The sequence below is a fragment of the Kogia breviceps genome, chromosome 4 (genome assembly GCF_026419965.1).
Source record: "Kogia breviceps isolate mKogBre1 chromosome 4, mKogBre1 haplotype 1, whole genome shotgun sequence".
Taxonomy (NCBI): domain Eukaryota; kingdom Metazoa; phylum Chordata; class Mammalia; order Artiodactyla; family Physeteridae; genus Kogia; species Kogia breviceps.
In genome coordinates, this window is record NC_081313.1 from 163,239,489 (window position 1) to 163,259,531 (window position 20,043).

The 20,043-nt window shown below is 39.4% G+C and overlaps 1 protein-coding gene across 4 annotated transcripts in view; it reads left to right on the top strand.

The window, feature by feature from the left end:
* Window positions 1–20,043, top strand: part of TENM2 (teneurin transmembrane protein 2) — a 3,844,234-nt gene that overhangs the window by 2,802,447 nt on the left and 1,021,744 nt on the right. For all 4 annotated transcript variants that reach the window (XM_067032280.1, XM_059063069.2, XM_067032278.1 and 1 more), the window contains one exon: window positions 11,062–11,360. In XM_067032280.1, coding sequence (XP_066888381.1) covers window positions 11,135–11,360 — 226 coding nt within the window. In that variant the 5' untranslated portion in view covers window positions 11,062–11,134. The remainder of the gene's footprint in view (window positions 1–11,061; window positions 11,361–20,043) is intronic.

The following is a 20,043-nucleotide window of genomic DNA, read 5'->3' on the forward strand; positions in this document are numbered from 1 at the left end:
TGCTTTTGGTAATAGGCAAAATTTGCAGAGGAATTAAGGATAAAGGGACCATGCATTATCCATTACATCTTTTTAAACATAGAAACATGACACCTGCATTATTTAAGAAACAAGTAGGCAATCCAATTAACGTTATCAGGAGGAAGAAAGACATTTTACAGAAGCTTTCAGATTGAGCTTTTAAAAAAAATATATTTTTAAATGAAAAAGTGCTCATATAATGAAACTTTTTATTGGATTTCTGAAATATCTGTGACACCAGCTCAAATTAGGAAACAAGAGTATTGGATTCCCATGCACTAAATTCTTTCCCCACACCTTTGTGGATAAATTTCTTTCATGAGTCATCATAATTTGAAACGGGGGGAAAAAAATGTGGGCACGTTGATGTGTATTCAGAATTGACAGAGTCCCAAATCAGATGGACATTTGGCTTTCCTGGTACCATGCCTCTCAGAGGTCTGCAGTCAGTTTATAAGATACAAATATTCAAGCACAGTGAAACAATGCCCAGGGTGTGATCAAAGACCAATAATGAGGGTGAGGCACGTTTAAACAACCGCCTGCAAGATTAGTTGTCACAGGGAAACTGTAGCTCTCCATTAGACACACCTGAAATCCGCCTGTGCATCATTCATGCACATATTTACACACACACACACACACACACACACACACATCTCAGATGGGCTGTCAGTGATTAACAAATCAACCCCCTAAAGTAGTAGGATAATCTGAAAAGTTAATAGTGAACAGTGTTACAGCTCATAGGATTAGTTAATTAGACAAAGGCTTGCAGGCAAGATCTCTGTAGTCTCTTCTGCTAAAGTGATGGAACCCACTTAGGCAACTGATGAAAAAAAGCAGTGTGAACACTCTTCAAGGGAGGGAATGAGGAATGTAACAGAATAAAACCTCAGCATAGCAGTAACGAGCTGGTAGAAGCATTGCCATCCAGTGATGGCCGTTTTTCAGTGCCGGAAAAGGCAGAGGCTTGGGGAAAAGATTTATCATTTTGGTGACCATCTTTCCTCCTGCTTCAAGGCAATTTTAATTACTTTTAAAAATCAGTCTCTAAACTTGCATTTCCCCACATGAATTGTTGACCTTCACTCTCAAGGACAACTAGGCAGAGTGCTTGTCCATAGCAGGTAATACATGCACTTTATCAGATAAAGGATGGATATTTAGCCATATTCAAATTAAGACTAAAGACTTATTATTTTAGAATTGTCTTAAGAAGAAAAATATGTTGGCAGATGCTGCTTCTTATCTTGTAACTGGCCCTTTGTGATCCTTTCCAGGGGCCACAAAATTGTTTCTTTTTCCTTTGTACCAAAATTCACAAATACAGTGACCATACTGGCCAAGCAGGGGTTTCAAATAAGTGAAGCAGACTGTCTATAAAATCAAAAGGAGAGGTAAGCTACTACCACTGCTACTACTACTAATGATAATAATAATAATTTGGAGCATAGTACCCAGTTTTTTTGGTTTTTTTTTTAAACAAGACATTTATTTATTTATTTATTTATTTGGTCACACTGTGCAGCATGTGGGACCTTAGTTCCCCAGCCAGGGATTGAACCTGTGCCCCCTGCATTGGGAGTGTGGAGTCTTAACCACTGGACCGCCAGGGAAGTTCCGGTACTCATTTTTAAACTGACTTCCCAAATTAGGCGTTTGTTTTCCTGATGGTTTGCTGGATGGTCTGATTAGAATTTTTTCAGTTAAGCTCTTATAACCATGTAACCATAAGCAAAGTCATGTACTATTTCAAGAGGTAATGTAGAGACATCTGTGGTACCTTTAGTCAACGTCCACCAGTAGCAACATCCTGCATAGCTGTAGTCTGACATCATCGCCACCAGGATTTTGACATTGATACAGCCAAGATACAGAACATTGTGTCTTCTGCATGGGTTCCTCATGTTGACCTTTGACAGCGATACTCATTTTCCTCACACGTTCATCCTTTCCTTACTCCCTGGCAACCATTAGTCTGTTCTCATTTCTATAATTTTGTCATTTCAAGAATAGTATATAAATGGAACATACAGTATGTAACCTTTGGAATTGGCTGTTTTCACTTAGCATTATTCTCTGGAGAGTCACCCTGATTTTACTTTATATCAGTAGTTCATTCCTTTTTATTACAGAGTAATATTTCCTGTCAGGGGTGCACCAGGGTTTTGTTTAACCGGTCACCCATTGAAGGACATCTGGGTTGTTTCCAGTTTGGGGCTCTTATGAATAAACATTCTGCTATAAACATTTGTATAGGGCTTCCCTGGTGGCGCAGTGGTTGAGAGTCCGCCTGCCGATGCAGGGGACACGGGTTCGTGCCCCGGTCCGGGAAGATCCCACATGCCGCGGAGCGGCTGGGCCCGTGAGCCTTGGCCGCTGAGCCTGTGCGTCCGGAGCCTGTGCTCCGCAACGGGAGAAGCCACAACAGTGAGAGGCCCGCGTACCACAAAAAAAACCCACAAACATTTGTATATAGGTTTTTGTGTGAGCACAAGTTTTTATTTCTCTGGAATAAGTGCCCAGCAGGGCAAATACTGGGTTGTATGGCAGATCACATTTAGTGTTTTTAAAAACTGCTCAACTGTTTTCCAAAGTGGCTGTGTCATTTTACATCTAGGCCAGCAGTGTGTGAGGGTTTTTCTATATTCTTGTCAGTATTTAGTTTTGTCACTATTTTTTTTAAAATTTTAGTCGTTCTGTCATTCTTACAATTCTGTAGTAATATCTCATTGTGATTTTAATTTGCATTTCTCTAATGGCTAATGATGTCAAACATCTTTCTATAATAAGTCTTAAAATGGAGTAGAATGAGTTCTCCCACTTGCTTCTTTATTTTTAAAAATTGTTTCAGCTGTTTGAGTTCCTTCTTTTCTATATAAACTTTAGAATAATCTTGTCTGTGTCTATAAAAAGTTTTGCTGGAATTTGATACAAACTTCAATCTATATATCAATTTGGGGAAAATTAGTATTTTTACTATGATGATTATTCTAATTTATGAACACATTATACCTCTTCATTCATTTAGATTTTTAATTTCTTTCATTAGTGTTGTATCATTTTCAGCTTACCATTTCTGTACACATTTTGTTAGATTTACATCTAAGTATTTCTGCATTTTATTGAAAATTATAAATAGCATTGTACTTTGGATTCTGGCATCCATGTGTTCTTTGCTAGTATATTGAAATGAAGTTGATTTTTACATGTTTTATCTTGTATCCTATAATCTTACTGAACTCACTTATGTTAGTTCCACAAGGTTTTCTTAGGATTCTCTACGTAGACCACCATGTCATTTATAAAGAGGGACAGTTTTATGTCTTCTTTCTGCTCTGTATGCATTTTATTTCCCTTTCTTGTGTTATTGTGTGGACTAGAATTTCTAACACTGTGTTGAGTAATGTGATGGGAGCAGACGTCCATGCCTCATTCCCATCCTTAGGGAAAAGTGTTTAGTCTGTCACCATTAAGTATAATGTTAGCTGTAGGGTGGTTATTTTGTTTTTGTTTTCAATAGTCTTTACCAAGTTGAGGAAGTTCCCTCTGCTATTTTTTTCCAGAGTTTTTATCATGAGTAGATGTAGATTTTTGCCAGATGCTTTTTGTACATTTATTGATTTTTCTTCTTTAGCTTGTTAATATGGTGGATTACACTGATTGATTTAAAAATACTGAGCCATCCTTGCACACCCGGAAAAAAACCCTATCTGGTCAAGATGTATAATTATTTTTTATATATTGTTGACTTATATTTGCTAATATGAGAATTTATGCATCTATATTCATGGAAAATATTGGTCTTTAGTTTGTTTTTTGGTACTGTCTTTGTCTGATTATGGTATCAGTGTAAGTAAATTCATAAAATGAATTATGAAGTGCTCCCTCTTCTTCTGTTTTCTGGGAGAGATTTTATAGAATTGGTGTTAATTCTTCTTTAAACATTTGATAGAATTCTCCAGTAAAATCATCTGGGTCTGAGATTTTGTGTGTGTGAGCTTTAAAATCACAAATTAAATTTCCTTGTTAGTCACAAGGTGAGTCAAATGATCTATTTAGTATTATGTGAGTTGTGATAGTCTTAGGATTTTGAGTTGTTGCTCCATTTCATCTTAGTTGTCAAATTTACTTTTGTAGATTTCTTTGAATTATTCTCTAAGAATATTGTTTATGCCATCAAGGTCTCTAGTGATATCTCATGTGTCTTCCTTTTTACTTTGTCACTCTTGCCAGAAGTTTGTCAGTTTTATTGATTTTTTTTCAGAGAAACAACCTGTTTCATTGCCTTTCTATATTGTTTTTATGTGTACAATTTTATTTAATTTGGTTCTTTATTATTCCCTTCCTTCTTTTTACTTTGAGTTTTTTTTTTTCTTATTTTTCTAGAATCTAGAAGCTTGAATTATTGGTTTGAGACTTTTCTTATTTTCCTGTGAATGTGTTTCGCTCTGTAAATTTCTCTCTCAACACTGCTTTAGCAGTTTCTCACAAATTTTGATATGTTATATATCCGTTTTCCTTTATTTTAATATATATTTTGACCTTGCATGAGACTACTTCTTTTACCCATGAATTATATAGAAAAGTGTTGTTTAGTTTTCAAGTGTTTAGAGATTCTTCCTTCTCAACTTTCTGTTACTGATTCAGTTTGATTCCATTGTGGTAGAGAATATACTCTGTATGACTTCAGTTCTTCCAAAACTTTTGAGGTTTGTTTTATGATCCAGGCTATGTCCTATCTTGATATGTTACATGGGCACTTAAAAAGGATATACAATTTTCTAATTTTCTGTTGTTGGGAGGAATATTCTGTAAGTATTTAGTAGGTCTTGTTGGTTGATGGTGTTTTGGGATGATTCTGTACCCGTCTTGATTTTCTGTCTAGTTGTTTTATCAATTGTTGAAACTCCAGCATTGAAATCTCCAACTGTAATTATGGATTATTTATTTTTCCTTTCAATTCTGTTATTTTTGGCTTAATGTATTTTGCAGCTTTTTTTTTTTTTTTGGTACATACATATTTAGAATTGCTACTTCTTTTTGGAGGATTGGTCCTTTCATCATCATATAATGCTCCTCTCTGTCTCTGATAATTTTCTTTCCTATGAAGTCCACTTAATCTAATATTCATATAGTCAATCCTGCTTTCTTTTTGTCAATGTTTGCATTATATATCTTTTTCCTTTGTTTTACTCTCAACATGTCTACATTGTTATATTTAAAGTTACTTCCTTGTTGACAGAATAGAGTTGGGTCATTTTTTTTTTTTTTTTTTTTTTTGTGGTACGCGGGCCTCTCACTGTTGTGGCCTCTCCCGTTGCGGAGCACAGGCTCCGGATGCGCAGGCTCAGCGGCCATGGCTCACGGGCCCAGCTGCTCCGCGGTATGTGGGATCTTCCCGGACCGGGGCACGAACCCGTGTCCCCTGCATCGGCAGGCGGATTCTCAACCACTGCGCCACCAAGGAAGCCCGGGTCATATTTTTTAATTCATTCTCAAGATCTCTATTTTTTAATTCATGTATTTAGACCACTCCATTTAATGTAATTATTGCTATTTTAGGGCCTAAGTCTGACATTTTACACTTTGTTTTCTATTTGTTCTCTTGTTCTCTCTAGTTTTCATTTCTCTCTTTTTCTTCCTACTTTCCTGTTGGTTATTGAACATTTTTTTTAACTCCATTTTGATTTATCTATAGTGTTTCTGAGTGCATCTCTTTGTATAGCTTTTTAAATTGTTACATTATGCCTACATATCTTATCACAGTTTACTGATTTCATCATTTTACCAGTTAGAGTAAATTGTAAACCCTACCTCCCTTTATATCTTTTTACCCTCCTCATTTATAATATTTCTTAAATGTGCCCTCTACATTTATTTAGAACCTCATCAGACAGTGTTATAATTTTTACTTCAACCATTAAAAATAATTTGGAAAACTCAAAAGGAGAATGTCTGTTGTCTTTACTAATACTTTTGCTAGCCATGTATTTTTTTTTCTCATTTCTTCTTTCATTTTTTCCAAGATTTATTATTTTATTATTTTCTTTCTGTTTTAGAGAACTACTTCTTCAGCAATTTATTTAGAATAAGTCTGCTGGTCACAATTTCTCTTAGTTTTCCTCCATCTGAGAATGTCACGTTTTCTCCTTCATTCTAGAAGGGTATTTTCACTGGATCTAGTTTTCTGTGTTGAAACTTCCTTTCTCTTAGCATTTGAAAAATGTTGTGCCATTTCTTTCTGGCCTCCATGGTATGATGAGAAATCTACTTTCATTCAGATTCCTTTCCCCCTATAGGTAAGGTGTCATTCTTCTTTCACGGCTTTCAAGATTTTCTTTGTCTTAAGTTCTCAGAAGTTTAACTGTGATATATCTTAAAATGGATGCATTTGGAGTTCTTCTGTTTGGGGTTTGTTCAGCATCTTGAATGCATAGCTTTATGTGTTTGGCAAATTTGGATTTATACAGTTGCTGTTTAAGCACTTTCTCAGCCCCTCTTTCATCTTCTTTTCCTCTGGGACTCTGATAACATAAACATTAAGTCTTTTGCTATCATTCCATACATCCTTGAGGCTCTGTTCATTTTTTCTTCTTTAGTCTATTTTTTAATCTACTATATAGAGTGGGTAATTTCCATTGTTCAGTGTTCAAGTTCCCTCATCATTTCTTCTATCTCTTCATTCTTCTCTTGAACCCATCTATTAAATTTTTTTTTATTTTGGTTATGTTAATTTTCACTTCTAAAATTTCCTTCGGAGTCTTCTTTGTATCTTCTGCTTGTTTGCTAAGATTTTCTATTTTTTTTAATGAGACTTTCTATTTTCCACATTTTTAGAAGTGTGTCCATAGTTGCTATTGAGGCATTTTATGATGGCTATTTTAAAATCTGTGTCAAATAATTCTAACATCTTTGTCCTCTCAGTGTTGGCATCTATTGATTAAACTTTTTTCATTCAGTTTGAAACCTTTCTAGTGCTTGGTGCGACAGGTTTTTGTTTTTGTTTTTTTCTGAAGTTTGGCCATTTGGGGTATTATGAGAGTCTATGACTTATTTAAACCTTCTGTTATAGTTGGTTTCCCCTGACACTGTTGTGTTAGATGAAGGATTCCACCTCATTATTGCTAGTTTGGCATAAAAGTTCAGGTTCCCTACTCAGTCTTTACCACAACCCAAGGGCAGAGAGTTCCTTATTAGGAGCTGGGAGAGGGGAGGAGTTGGGAGCTCTGGTTCCCCACTAGACCTCCACTGATACCTCCCTCGATGGTAGGGATAAGAGAGCCTCATTACTCCTCCCTGCATGATGTCTACTGATACCAACAGCCACCAACCATGGGCACAAGGACTCATTTCCACTGAGTGATAATGAAAGTCTGAGTCCCCACTAGTCCTCCTCCTCTAGCACCCCAGCAGAGGAAAGTGGCCCCTTATTACCACCCAGTGGGAGTGGAAGGCCAGGCTCTCTCTGAGGAAAGGATGGGCTCATGACTTCCTGAAAAGCATGAATGTCTAGCATCCTTCTTAGTCTTCTCTGAAACCACTGTTTGGGGTTGGGATGCCTTGTTGCTTCCTCAGCAGCATGGAAATCTAGGTTCTACCCTTGGCTTTTGCTGGTGAAAGTAGGAGTAGGGCTACTGAATTTTCTATGTTGTTTTCTATGTTGAATTTCTATGTTGTTCTATGTTTCTATGGCTGGAGATGGTTACTATCTAAAAGTTTCCTCTCTTGTTAGGCTGCCCCTTTTATAGTCCTTTGGCTAGAGGAAGCAGACTTTTGTTGGAACGTTTGTTGTCTGGGTCTGTTGCTGTGTCTGGGTTGCCAGTGTCTTTAGCTCCAAGTCTGAGATATATAGGGCCAAAAGAAATATCAGAAACTCACCACCGTAGCGTTCCTTGAGTCCTGAGGGCACTAGTTAGTCGGCCTCTTGTTCCCACCTTTCAGATTCTTCTATGCTTGTTTCATATATATTATACAGGGTCTTTAGCTGTACCTCATGGGAGAAATAGGTAAAAGTAAATTTATTCCATCTTTTTGGAAGTGGGCATTTCTAGACTGCCTGATTTTTCATGATAAGCTCAAGACCCAGATTTTAATATAAATTCTCCTGTTGTGTCTTTTTTTTTAATATTGGAAATTAATAGTTAAATAGCAGGCTAAATGCAAAATGTCTACAGTCCAACAGTCTGTGCACTCTGCTCGGTTTCCTAAGAAATTAGCTTTCCCTGGCTAAGATTTGTCATTTTCTTTCCTCATTTTATATAAATGTCCATCATTTATCTGGAGGTGACATTGCTGACAAACTGAACTATCAATGGCATAGCCAAGAAAGAGGAATTTAGTGGGAAAAGATCACTAGGCAACCAAATTAGAAGTCAAAATGTCCAGACACTAAATTTCTTGTACTTTATAAATAGGTAATAATAAGCCTTTAGGCTCCCTCTTAGAGCATGATTTTTAAAAATATGTGTAAAATAAAATCACATACATACACATGTAGAAAGTCAGCCCACTTTCCAAAGCATGATGCAAATTAGAAGAGATAGGATTTCATGAGTTAGGAACACTGCAAACATTAAAAAGAAAAAACTCACAGTGAAGCAGAAGCGAAGAAAATGATAAAATCCATTAAAAACAGCCAAATCCCCTAGAAAACACTTGTGGCTCCTCATTATTGGTGCACACATTCTTATACATCCTCGGTAGGTGCTAAAGGTCTTCCTTTAGCTGTGTGTTGTTCAGGTATTGATATCTATCATTAGAAGTTTGAGTTTCAGGGATTCATGTGATCATCTCTACCCTCTGCCTTATGCAAATTTGCAACTACTTACCTAAGACAAAAAATTGTTTTTAATCATTCAGAGGAGAAAAAAAAAAAACACTTGTTATAGAGCCCCTACCATGTGTTAGGCAGCATATTGAGAGCTTTACCACAGTATCTATTTTAATTTTTATAAACACTCTATGCAATAAATACTATTATTTTCCACTTTCACTGTTTGAGAAACGGAGTTTGAAGGCCAGGAGTAATTTTACAAGGGCTCTGGCTTGTCAGTGGCCATGATGGGATTGGCATCCAACAAGACTCCAGTAGCCATGCTCTTAACCAGCCTGTAATATGGATTCTAAAATGTTGAGATCACACATTGGGAATTAAGGGAGAGGTTTTTGGACATCTAGAAATTGCATTAATGTTAAGACACTTGAATTCACTCTGCAGCAGCAAAAACTTCCACGCTGACATTGACTGTGTCCTCTGGGGTCTTAACTGGTGACTCTCAAAGATGCTTCTCAGCTTCCTAAGTCAGGAACTGTAGGCTCCAAGAAACTGAGAATTAAACTTTTTATAAGTGACTGTGGCAATAGCACAACTGTGTTTGTTGTTTACAACAGGTATACCCTCTTTTTCATTGCCAGTTGTCAAACAAAGGTGTTCACAATTACAGGCAGTTTGATACTTTATATTAGGGAGGGTTCATGAGATCCAGAAGGACCTCTTGGTGTGAAAGGACAAGGAAGGAATAACTGGGCTTCCATTGTCCTGGGGCAGATGCCATCCACATTGCTGTGCGTCCAAGCTAGTCCTTTGGTATACAGAGGCATCCCACTACAGCGTGGTAAATAACCAAAGAAGAGCAGAGGGGTTCCAAACTACAGATCTGCTCCCCAAGTATTTCCTGACATATTGAGGAGGCAGTGAGCAACGGTAGCCTGGAGAAAAATCATTGCACTGGCTCTGGGTTGTATTTGCCATTTTAATGAAAATTTGTATTTTCCTCTTCTGTCTAGGCCCTTCCCTATGGTCCAGGCTATTTTGCATGGCCAGTGAAATCAACAAGAGCCTATCATTTGGAACTTAGTGGCATCTAAGTGTTTTGGTCCTATTTGCTAGGCAGAAGGCTAGTGTTTTCTGAATGATGTTTGTGTACATTCCCAGGCCCAAGGTGTTAAGCACCAGGCTGTGGGGCTCCCTGGTTGCCAGATCATGTGTTGGAAAGGCTTCTTTCCATCAGCTTACCTACTGTGTTCAGTGCTCTTCCCCTTTTTTCTTTTCCACAGTGGATATCCCAGCCATGAAAAGGACAGTATAGGTAGGCTTAGGTTGATGGTCACGGGGTTGTGCCACTTAGACCTCTGTGAGCAAGATGATGTCCTGTAGGTAGGTGGCTAGGGGAAAGAAGAGACCAGGTGTGTCCAAGATACAGATTTGCAAAGAAGAGAAAACGGATGAGGAGTTTCCTGAAGGCTCATTAAAGAAATCAGAGGGGGCTTCCCTGGTGGCGCAGTGGTTGAGAGTCCGCCTGCCGATGCAGGGGACGTGGGTTCGTGCCCCGGTCCGGGAAGATCCCACATGCCGCGGAGCGGCTGGGCCCTTGAGCCATGGCCGCTGAGCCTGCACGTCCGGAGCCTGTGCTCCGCAACGGGAGAGGCCACAACAGTGAGAGACCTGCATACCACAAAAAAAAAAAGAAATCAGAGGAAGATTGCATGTCAAGAATGCCTTATATTATTATTCTCCAGACGCAGCCAGGCAAATTTTATGTTAGTCGAATGTGACCTGGTACCATTACAAAGCATCACCAGCATATATTTGCGCCTCATATGCCTTTCTTTTATTTTTATTTATTTAATTTTGGTATTTGTTTTTCCCCAGTCCTTCGATAGCAAAAACAGAGTGTAATTAAAGTGGGATAAAATGAGTTTTGCTTTGAACCACTTTGTAGTAAGATCTTGCATTAGAGTGACAGACTAATCATGCCATCTTCGCACATATAGAAAATCAAAAGATGAGTTATTTTGGCATTACTTTTTTCCCCAAATCTATTCAATTAAGCAGCAAGAGAATTAATTTACTGTGTCGAGTTCTTCTATTAAGGCTGATTGTTTAAGTATACATTAAGCATTTGCAGAAGAAATGATGCAGCGCTGACCAAATTTGTCTTCTTGTGTTTTTAATCTGAGTCAAAGCGTGAGTCAGAACTGAAAGCAGCATTTCTTAGGATCACAATCTGGGTTTTTCTCCTGTGATGTTTTTAGGTGGCCAAGTGACAAGTGCCCAAACTCAGGCCTGACTTTTCGGAAAGCATCGGCCTTCCGCCGGACCCGGATAATGGATGTCAAGGATCGGCGACACCGCTCTCTGACCAGGGGGCGGTGTGGCAAAGAGTGTCGCTACACGAGTTCTTCCCTAGACAGCGAAGACTGTCGCGTGCCCACGCAGAAGTCCTACAGCTCCAGCGAGACTCTGAAGGCCTATGACCACGATAGCAGGATGCACTATGGAAACCGAGTCACAGACCTTGTTCACCGGGAGTCAGATGAGTTCCCAAGACAAGGTAGGTAGAGCTGACCGCACTGATGGTCCGCGCCGTCTTACATGCTTGCACTGTTGCACGTCGTTGACAGAGGTTGGTAGAAATGGGGAGCAAAGCAGGCCAGCATCAACTCCCCATTAAAGTTTAGTTTAAGAGAACAATCTTCTTATTAACCCATATCAAACTCCTGTGGGGATTATACAAGGGCCTCTTTCGTTCTAGACACTCAATTCTTTGACAATTTGGTAGTTGCTTTTGGAGACCTACCAGGGTAGGTTTTGACAGATATGACAGCCAGCAGACCCTTGACCCCATGAGGGGTATTCCTGAAACCATCACGGATTCTGATCTTGAGGAACACGGAAGTATCTGTGATTTTTAAACTATTCTCTTTGAAACCAACACACAGGCCTCCCAAAGTTCAAATTTCTCCTGCTTCTCACTTTGGGCTTCTTGGTTATATTCTCTTTGAACAAATGCTATAATGATAAAAACCTATTTGAATCCCCCCTCCCCGATATAATAATGCTTAATTTCTCTCCTCCCCCCCACAAAAACATGTGATGTTAATTCTGAGTTACACATTTTTTTGTTGGTTTTGGAGCACAGGTGAATTCCAATTTCAGTTCCACAGATACAATCCCCCTGTACTTTTGCACAGACTTAACTTTCATATAGTATTTTGATTTCTTTGGGGAGGAGAATGTTTTCGCTCCAAGCACTAACAGTTGGCATTCTCTTCATAGTCACTGTCCGTGGAGAATTTTGTTATCACTTGCCATGAGTTGCTGTAAATGTATGGACAGGTAGACTCAAGCACAGTCTTGAGAACCAGTGTGTCTGAGTTGACTCACGGGCTCCACGTGTTGTGCTTTGTGTACCAGCCTTGCCGTGTATGTGATTTACATAAAGGCTTAGCAAAATTACAAGTGTATGCACAAAAATACAGTGAATGCACCAGGAAGGGTCGCTTTGCCAGTGCCAAGGGTCAGCGCCCTGCAGGCTGGGTTACTGCATCATGTGTTTATAACACCGATTCTGTAGTTCTTGTTCTATGTCCCTGTCAGTAAATGTTGTGACTAACTTAATTCCTCATGAGATACCTTAGCTTGCGTCTTAGTCCTTTCAGGCTGCTGTAACAAAATAACCATGAACCCGTGGCTTATAAACAACAGAAATTTATCTTGCACAGTTCTGGAAGCAGGGAGGTCCAAGGTCAAGGCACTGGCAGATCCTTGGGTCTGGTGAGAGGTCTTTCCCTGGCCCACAGACAGCCATCTTTTCCTGTATCCTCATATAGCTGAAGAGGGCAAGAGAGCTCTCTGGGGCCTCTTTTATAAGGGCACTGAACCCATTCATGAGGGCTCCACCCTTGTAACTTATTTACCTCCCAAAAGTCTCACCTCTAAATACCACTGTGGTTTTCGTTTCATGTAAAAAATTTTGGAGGGTCACAAACATTTAGTCTATAGCATCTTTGGAATTCCATTTCTGGTTTCTTAGCTTCCTTAAGTTACTTTACTTATCTTTTATTTCTTAGAAAACACTACTTATATGTAATATATATGTATATATCTTATAATCCAGTGGCTGTTCCAAAAATACCACGTTCTCAAATTCTCCTGTTTAGCCTAGGTTCAGCTTTTATATTTAATAGAATATTCAACAAAATCAGTGGAGAAGCAGTTAAAATTGTTTTTCCACTGCCATTGTAGACCCTTACAGAATACAATTTTTATTTAATCTTCACTCTTATTTTCTGAGTTGCCTTCATGTAAATGAAACACTTTGCAAACAGGGGGAGGGTTCCTTGAAAATTGTTCTGTGTCAAATGTGTTTGATCTGTGAGTACCGTCAACAAGTGTTTTATTTTGTTAAATTCTCACCCGACCCCAAAGTGCATGTAGTGGGAGTTGGAGGGGGGGAAAAAAAAAAAAAAAAAATATATATATATATATATATATATATGAGGAATCACAGCTTAATTAAGGGGGGGCTTAAATATCCACTATGAAAAATGAGAACACCTACCTGTTATTTCCAAAAGCATCTCTAATACAAGACTCAGATGTTTTGAAAGGTGATGCACGTTCAACACGGTTGAAAGCCTTTCATTTTCTGCTGTATTTTTGGTTTTATTTATGATATTACTGCATACATTTTTGTTTCTCGTGATTCTGGGCTGAAATGTGGCCTCTCCTTCCTAAGTCTCATTAAAGGTGCATCCTGGCTTCTGGATCATTGTGCACTGAGCTGTAGATCCCAGATTATTGTTGAAATGTGGATTTGCCTGTCACCTTTTCCCTTATTAATATTTACATAAAATGAAACCAAGTGCTCGGGATTTTATTTTCATATATACCTTTATTCTTCCTGTTTAATCTTGTTCCTCTCCATTGATAATAATGGAAGTTGCTTGGCCATATCAAACTGCTAGCTTTGCAATTAACAATTCACACATGCCTTGTGTTGTTATTGAGCCCATATTTGTTTGTGTAATGTGTTTGCATGAATTAAAAACTGTGCAGGCCAAAAGTAGAAAGGAAAAGGCATTGGAAGTATTTGCATATGCAAGTGCAATTCCTTCTGAAGACATCTATGAATTTATGCATGAAAATGTAGTCAGTCTGAGTGGATCTACTTTGATGGGTTCTAAAATTGAACTCTGCAGGAAGTAAATAAGCACATATTTAAGGAGAGGAGGAACAGGAGATGCAATCTGGCAAGCAGCACTTTTAAAGTGAAACCTAGCCACTCCAGAGAGGGTTAAAACAAATGTTACACTCAGTAATAACAATACTTTGTAAAAATGTCATGCATTTCCCATTTTATTTTCTTATTCACGATATCAAAGAGGAGGATCACCTCAGCACTTATTAGCCTAGAGGTACATTAGCAAGGATCAGAGTGGGATCATCTCCTATGGTATTGTTTAAAACCCAAGACACTGATCGTAAAAGAAACGCGCCTCTCACATACAAGCAAGTTTGGCAAACACAGTTGGATGACTCTCCAGATGCTTAGGGGGGAAAAGACTTGCCAGCTAGCAGAAGTGATTTGGGGCCAGGGTCAGACCTTGTCCTGTTTCTCCAACTGGCTGGCAGCGAGTATCAAATGTGAGAACCTGCCAGGTCCCAGCAGGAGAGATGAGCCACATGTTCCCCTGAGAAGCTTATGGAAACTCCTGTCAAAGTAGAACTTCTTTGCTTGCCTTCAACGCAGAATCCTCCTCCGCCTCCTTCTGTTGTGGGTCTCTTCTCCTGCGAAGAGACAATGCAAATTACCTGTCTGGCCTCTTTATGCTGGATCCTCCTGGTGTGAAGGGAGAAAATTATTGACCTTAGGTCTATGGCCACTGGAGTCATTAGTAATTAGTAAACGACTAATCCTGCACTAAATAGCATCCTAGTGGTCTGAAAGTTAATGCGCCTGACAAAAGTGACCGGTGGTGTGATCCCTGGGCAGACCCAGTCCCAGCCTAATCTGTGAAATAGATGCCACTTTGAATAATGTAGGTCAGCCAAGTTCCCAGGCAGGTTGTATCAGCTTGTTCTTTTGGACCCTGAAGTTAGGGTGTAGAACAGTGTGATATACAAGACATCCTCCCGTGGCTTAGGAGCCTAAAGTTAGGTTTGAACTCTGCTTTTGCATATTTATGTACCTGTGACTCTGGTCTAATTCTGTGCTTCACCAGGATTACTGTACAGTCTTCAGACGTATTCAACAACAACAATCGTAATAACAAAAGAATAATGGCTAACAATTATGGAGACTTTCTTCATGTCAGGTGCCTGTCTAAGCATTTTACTTGTAGTAATTCAGTTAATGTTCAGAGCAGTGTTGTGCAGTACGTACTGTTATTAATCCCCTTTTTTATGGATTAGGAAACCTAGGCATGGGGAGATTAAATACGTCATCCAAGGTCACAAACATAGGAAGAACTGGAGACAGGTTTCACCTCCAGGGAGCTGGATTCAAGAGCTGTGTTTTAAACCACTCTGTTGGAACGCTTCTCAAATAAGTAAACTAATGAAAACAAGCCATTCAGCTTCGGTCAAAGCCTATGAAATTCAATGTAGAAACCTTTTAGGTATCAACACCTATAAGCCTTTTCAATATAGGAAGTATAAGCCCTAACGTTGATGGAACACAGAATGAGAACCACCAGCCTCAGTGCTGATCTAGATTCCTGTTCTCGCCAGTTCCCCTCCATGTGCACAACTATCCCAGACTCCCCAGATGCCTACCTTCCTACAATGCTTCTCCACCACCCACCCCTGTAGGAGAAAGTTCCCAGTGTCAGTATGTGTGCCAGGCTGTGAGCACTGATTCTCTTCCCTCCCCTAGGTCATTGCTTCTTGCACCGCCTCTCATCCCAGAACACTAACCAAGAGAGGGGTCACTCTCTAAATGCTATTGCTTAGGTAAGCGGAACAGACTGGTTTCTGGGCTACAGCCAAGGCTCAGTGGGCCCGAGAGTTCCGCCAGGCTGCTCGTCCCTCAAACAGCCCTTCTTTCCAGTTAGTAGTGCAAGTCTCTTGAGAGGGGACCAAGATTGAATTCTGTCTGTCTCTGTCCCTCAGGCTGTCTGTTTGGGTCAAGGTTGAAGAAAGAACTGGAGGAAGACTGGATTTTTGAAAGGTTGCTTGCATCTCTTCTCTCCGTCAGATCTAGCACAGAAACAACTTTCACTAACCCCTTGATACCCTTTAAAAATACATCAACAGGGCTTCCCTGGTGGCGCAGTGGTTGAGAATCCGCCTGCCGATGCAGGAGACACGGGTTCGTGCCCTGGTCCGGGAGGATCCCACATGCCGCGGAGCAACTAAGCCCGTGAGCCATGGCCGCTGAGCCTGCGCGTCCGGAGCCTGTGCTCCGCAATGGGAGAGGCCACAACAGTGAGAGGCCCGCATACCGCAAAAAAAAAAAAAAAAAAAAAAAACATCAACACACACACTTACACATTTGAGGCTAGGTTTGATTTTGGCATTTCAAAAACTAATTTTCACTCTTGTGATCTTTAAAATAATTTGGGCGATACGTTTCTGCTCTGTGTAATTTGGCCTAGCATAAATTAAACATGTGCCAATGAGCTGAAAACTCATGCACTACTAGTAAACGCCAAGTGTTACCTGTATCAATTCAATTAATGTATGTTGTAATTGTCGAAGTACATTGGAAACCTGTGAGCATTTATGTTTATACCATTGTGTTAAAATAGTTATTTTTCCATTGTACCCAAAGCAACAGTTAGGTTCTATTTTGAAAACCCCAGCCTTTTAATTTATCTGCCACGATAAACCGTTACGTTTTAGGGAAGTTCAGGAGTTTGGTTGGTCAGTATTAGGAAGGCTGACCAGTACCTTGAGAAGATTGCTTTCCATTTATTCTTCTACCCCTAGGCAAGACTTCTTTTCATACCTCAACTGAGAATAGTGTTTTACTTCTTAGTCATTGGTTGTGTTGTTGCTTTGAAACAAAACAAAAAAAAACCTTTAGAAAAAGAAGGACTCTACAGCATTTCAATGTAAGATGATCTGTTATCTTCTTGCTGGCTAACTTGAATGCTTGTTGCTTCATCTGAAAGGCATATGGGAGAGCAGTTAACAATGCAGACCCAGAGTTAAACTGTGTCTATATCCCAGTATTGCTGTGTTTGATCAGTATAACCTTGATCACATTCTAGAACACAGACTAGACTAAGTCTTCTTTTCTGTTCTTGTAAATGCTTCCACCAATATGATTATTGGCATCCTTTCTTACGATTATACATTTATGCTATGGATGTTGTCTTTCTTTTAATAAAGTGCTGAATACATGCTAGCGGTTATGATTACTACTATTTTAATACTGCTGTCAGCAAGAGTGGTGATCGTCTTCCCTCCAACCCTTACAATATTGTGTGTGACAGAAATCTCCCTTCTTCCCACGCTCACACGTTCGATTTGTTTCCTGTGACTTACAAAACTTCTGACATCTTCAAAGCCAGAATTTCTCTTCCAGTTGTTGATAGCGTGTGTTTGACTCCCTACGCACCATACCTTTTGCTCCCAAAGATGAACGTAACTCACAGATTATTTCCCTAGTTTTAGAAAGGAATGAAAAATACCATGTAGCAACTGTCAGCTGATGCCAACACACTGTAAGAGTCGCTAGTTCGACAATTTTACAACTTTAAAAAAAAAAAAAAGATTGGAAAAATGCTCTAAGGTAGTGTCACTGGATACAATTTTTTTAAAAAGATATTTGTTTTATAGCATATAAATGGCATGTAAATCTTAGGAATGGGTTTAAATTGCAAGAAGATTTTATGCTTATAAATCCTGGATGAAAATTAATTCATTCTCATCACTCTACATGTAATAATTTGGAGTCCTTTTCACTTAGAGAGTTGAGCTTATCTGGATTTTCATTGTTGTATGCACTGCCCTTCTAGGATTACAGTCTTCATGTTTCCCAGTTGTTATTCTTTCAATAATTACCTACTGTCAATTTTGCATTCAACTTTGGATCTAACTTTCTTTGAATTGTCTTCCTTTTCCTGTTCTTTTTCCGTGGTAATTCTCCATTTCACCTGAGACCTTCCCTCTTTCTTCTCCATGGCACTTCCTTTAGAACAGTCTTGTCTGTACAATGTCAATGTTCACTGCTTCTGTTTCTCAAGACTCTTTGAGTTACAAGTGAAAGTAGGATAATATCTCAACTGAAATTAGCTTATGAAAAAATCTGATGCTCTGTCTTATGTCACTGGAGAATCTAGCAATGCATCTGGCCTCACACTTAAGTCTTTTTTCTCATTCTCTTTACTTGGCTTTACTTTGGAGAGAGATCTGTTGGAAGCTGTCTGTTGATAACCCCACTCTCATATCTCTTCCCTGGGTAGCATCACTGGAAACAGTCTTCTGCAATCATCAGCAGAACATTCCTAAGGAAGATTCAGATGGGCCTGGCATGGGACACATGCTCATTCCTCTGTCAGTCTAACTTAAGTTGGCCATGTCTTGGGCTTAGGCTATACCTAGAGGTAGCTTATAATGAGTACTTTCTAAGCCTGATGGAATAAATGCCATATAGGATATAAAAATAAATATTCTGATATCAGGCATAGGTAAAGAATATTGACAGGCCTGATAATAACATCACTCCAATACTAGTGGCGCTCAAGTCTGAAACAAGTGGGGTCTTTCCAAGCTCCATGTCTGCTTTCCCAACTGCCCTTGGAATATTTTTCATAGATAATCCAGTAGAAAACTTCATTTTCTTTTCCTCAAAATCTGTTTTCAGTTTTTCCCCCAATTTTGGGGAATGGTATCATAACTCCTGCCTTTAAGGTAGGATCTTCTAAGACTGTCTTTTTTTTTTTTCCTGGCTTCTTTATAGCGATGTTCACTACATCATGACCATTATCTTTCTTAATTTATTTTATTTCCAAGTTTCTCATCCCATGGGAAGCTTCCAACATTTCAATATTGTCCCACTCCTTGACCATTTAAATTGCCTTTTTCCATCAGTCTTTCGCCTGGCATGCCTTTTTGTATCATGGATAGTCTTTGAGTTTCTAAAGCACTGCCTTATTTTTTTTATTAATTTGTTTTTGAATTTTTTAATTTTATTCTTTTTTTTTTAATATATATAGCAGGTTCTTATTAGTCATCCGTTTTATACACATCAGTGTATACATGTCAGTCCCAATCTCCAATTCATCACACCACCACCCCCGCTGCTTTCCCCCCTTGGTGTCCATATGTTTGTTCTCTACATCTGAAGCACTGCCTTATTTTTAAGGGGTGCCCTTGAGGCAATCGTGTTAAGTTATGGGACACAGCAGGGAATAAGGCAAACATGGTCACTAACCTCACAAAACTCAGCAATCCTAAAGAGGAAAGAAATAGTAGACATAGAACTAGATATGGTCTGATAAACAGCGCAAAAGGGAAAATACCGGATGGCCTTGGAGAGGTATCTAACCCAGAATTGTGCATCAGGGGTCTCAGAAATTGTAACATCCTTTCATGCCCTTGAAGGATGAGGAAGAGGTGGGTGATCAAAGAGGCAAGAAAGAGCATTCAGGCAAAAGATAGAATATATGCAAAGATCTGGATGGGACAAAGATGAGTTGTTCCAAGGATCTAAACGAAGTTCAGGTTAGCTGAATGTGGTGTGGGGACAGATGAGATGGAGTGGGAGAGAGAAACTGGCTCCTGAAGGCATTTCAGAGAAATGATGCTTGCTTCGGTTGATGGAATATGTTACAGGGAGACAAGATAGTCAGTGAAGTGTGGGGTAGGAGGCTGTGTTTTATTTAGGCAAGGGAGCCCAGTAGCCTGAACTGGGATAGTAGAGATGACTTGAGGAATGTTGTTGGAGAACAAAGACTGTTGACTTTTTAGGACCCTATAAAAGTGGAGGCAGGCATAGTGTTCTGGATCTCTTGGGCACTGACTGTTCTCTTCTCCTGCAGGGAGAATACTGCCTTCCTGATGCCAAGATTACTTAAAGAGCCAGAGAAGGTCACTGCTTGTAAATAATCTCTTAAATGGAAATGCCTACGATTGTTGGTTCAAGTTCCCCTGGAATGGCAGCACAAGCCAGAGTAGAGAAACGTGGTATTATAGGAATTTGGGTGTTTCTCTCGCTCTTATTAGGCCTGCCTATGCAAAGAGTAGCACCAGCAACAGAGTACCTCATATGGATCCAGGGCAAG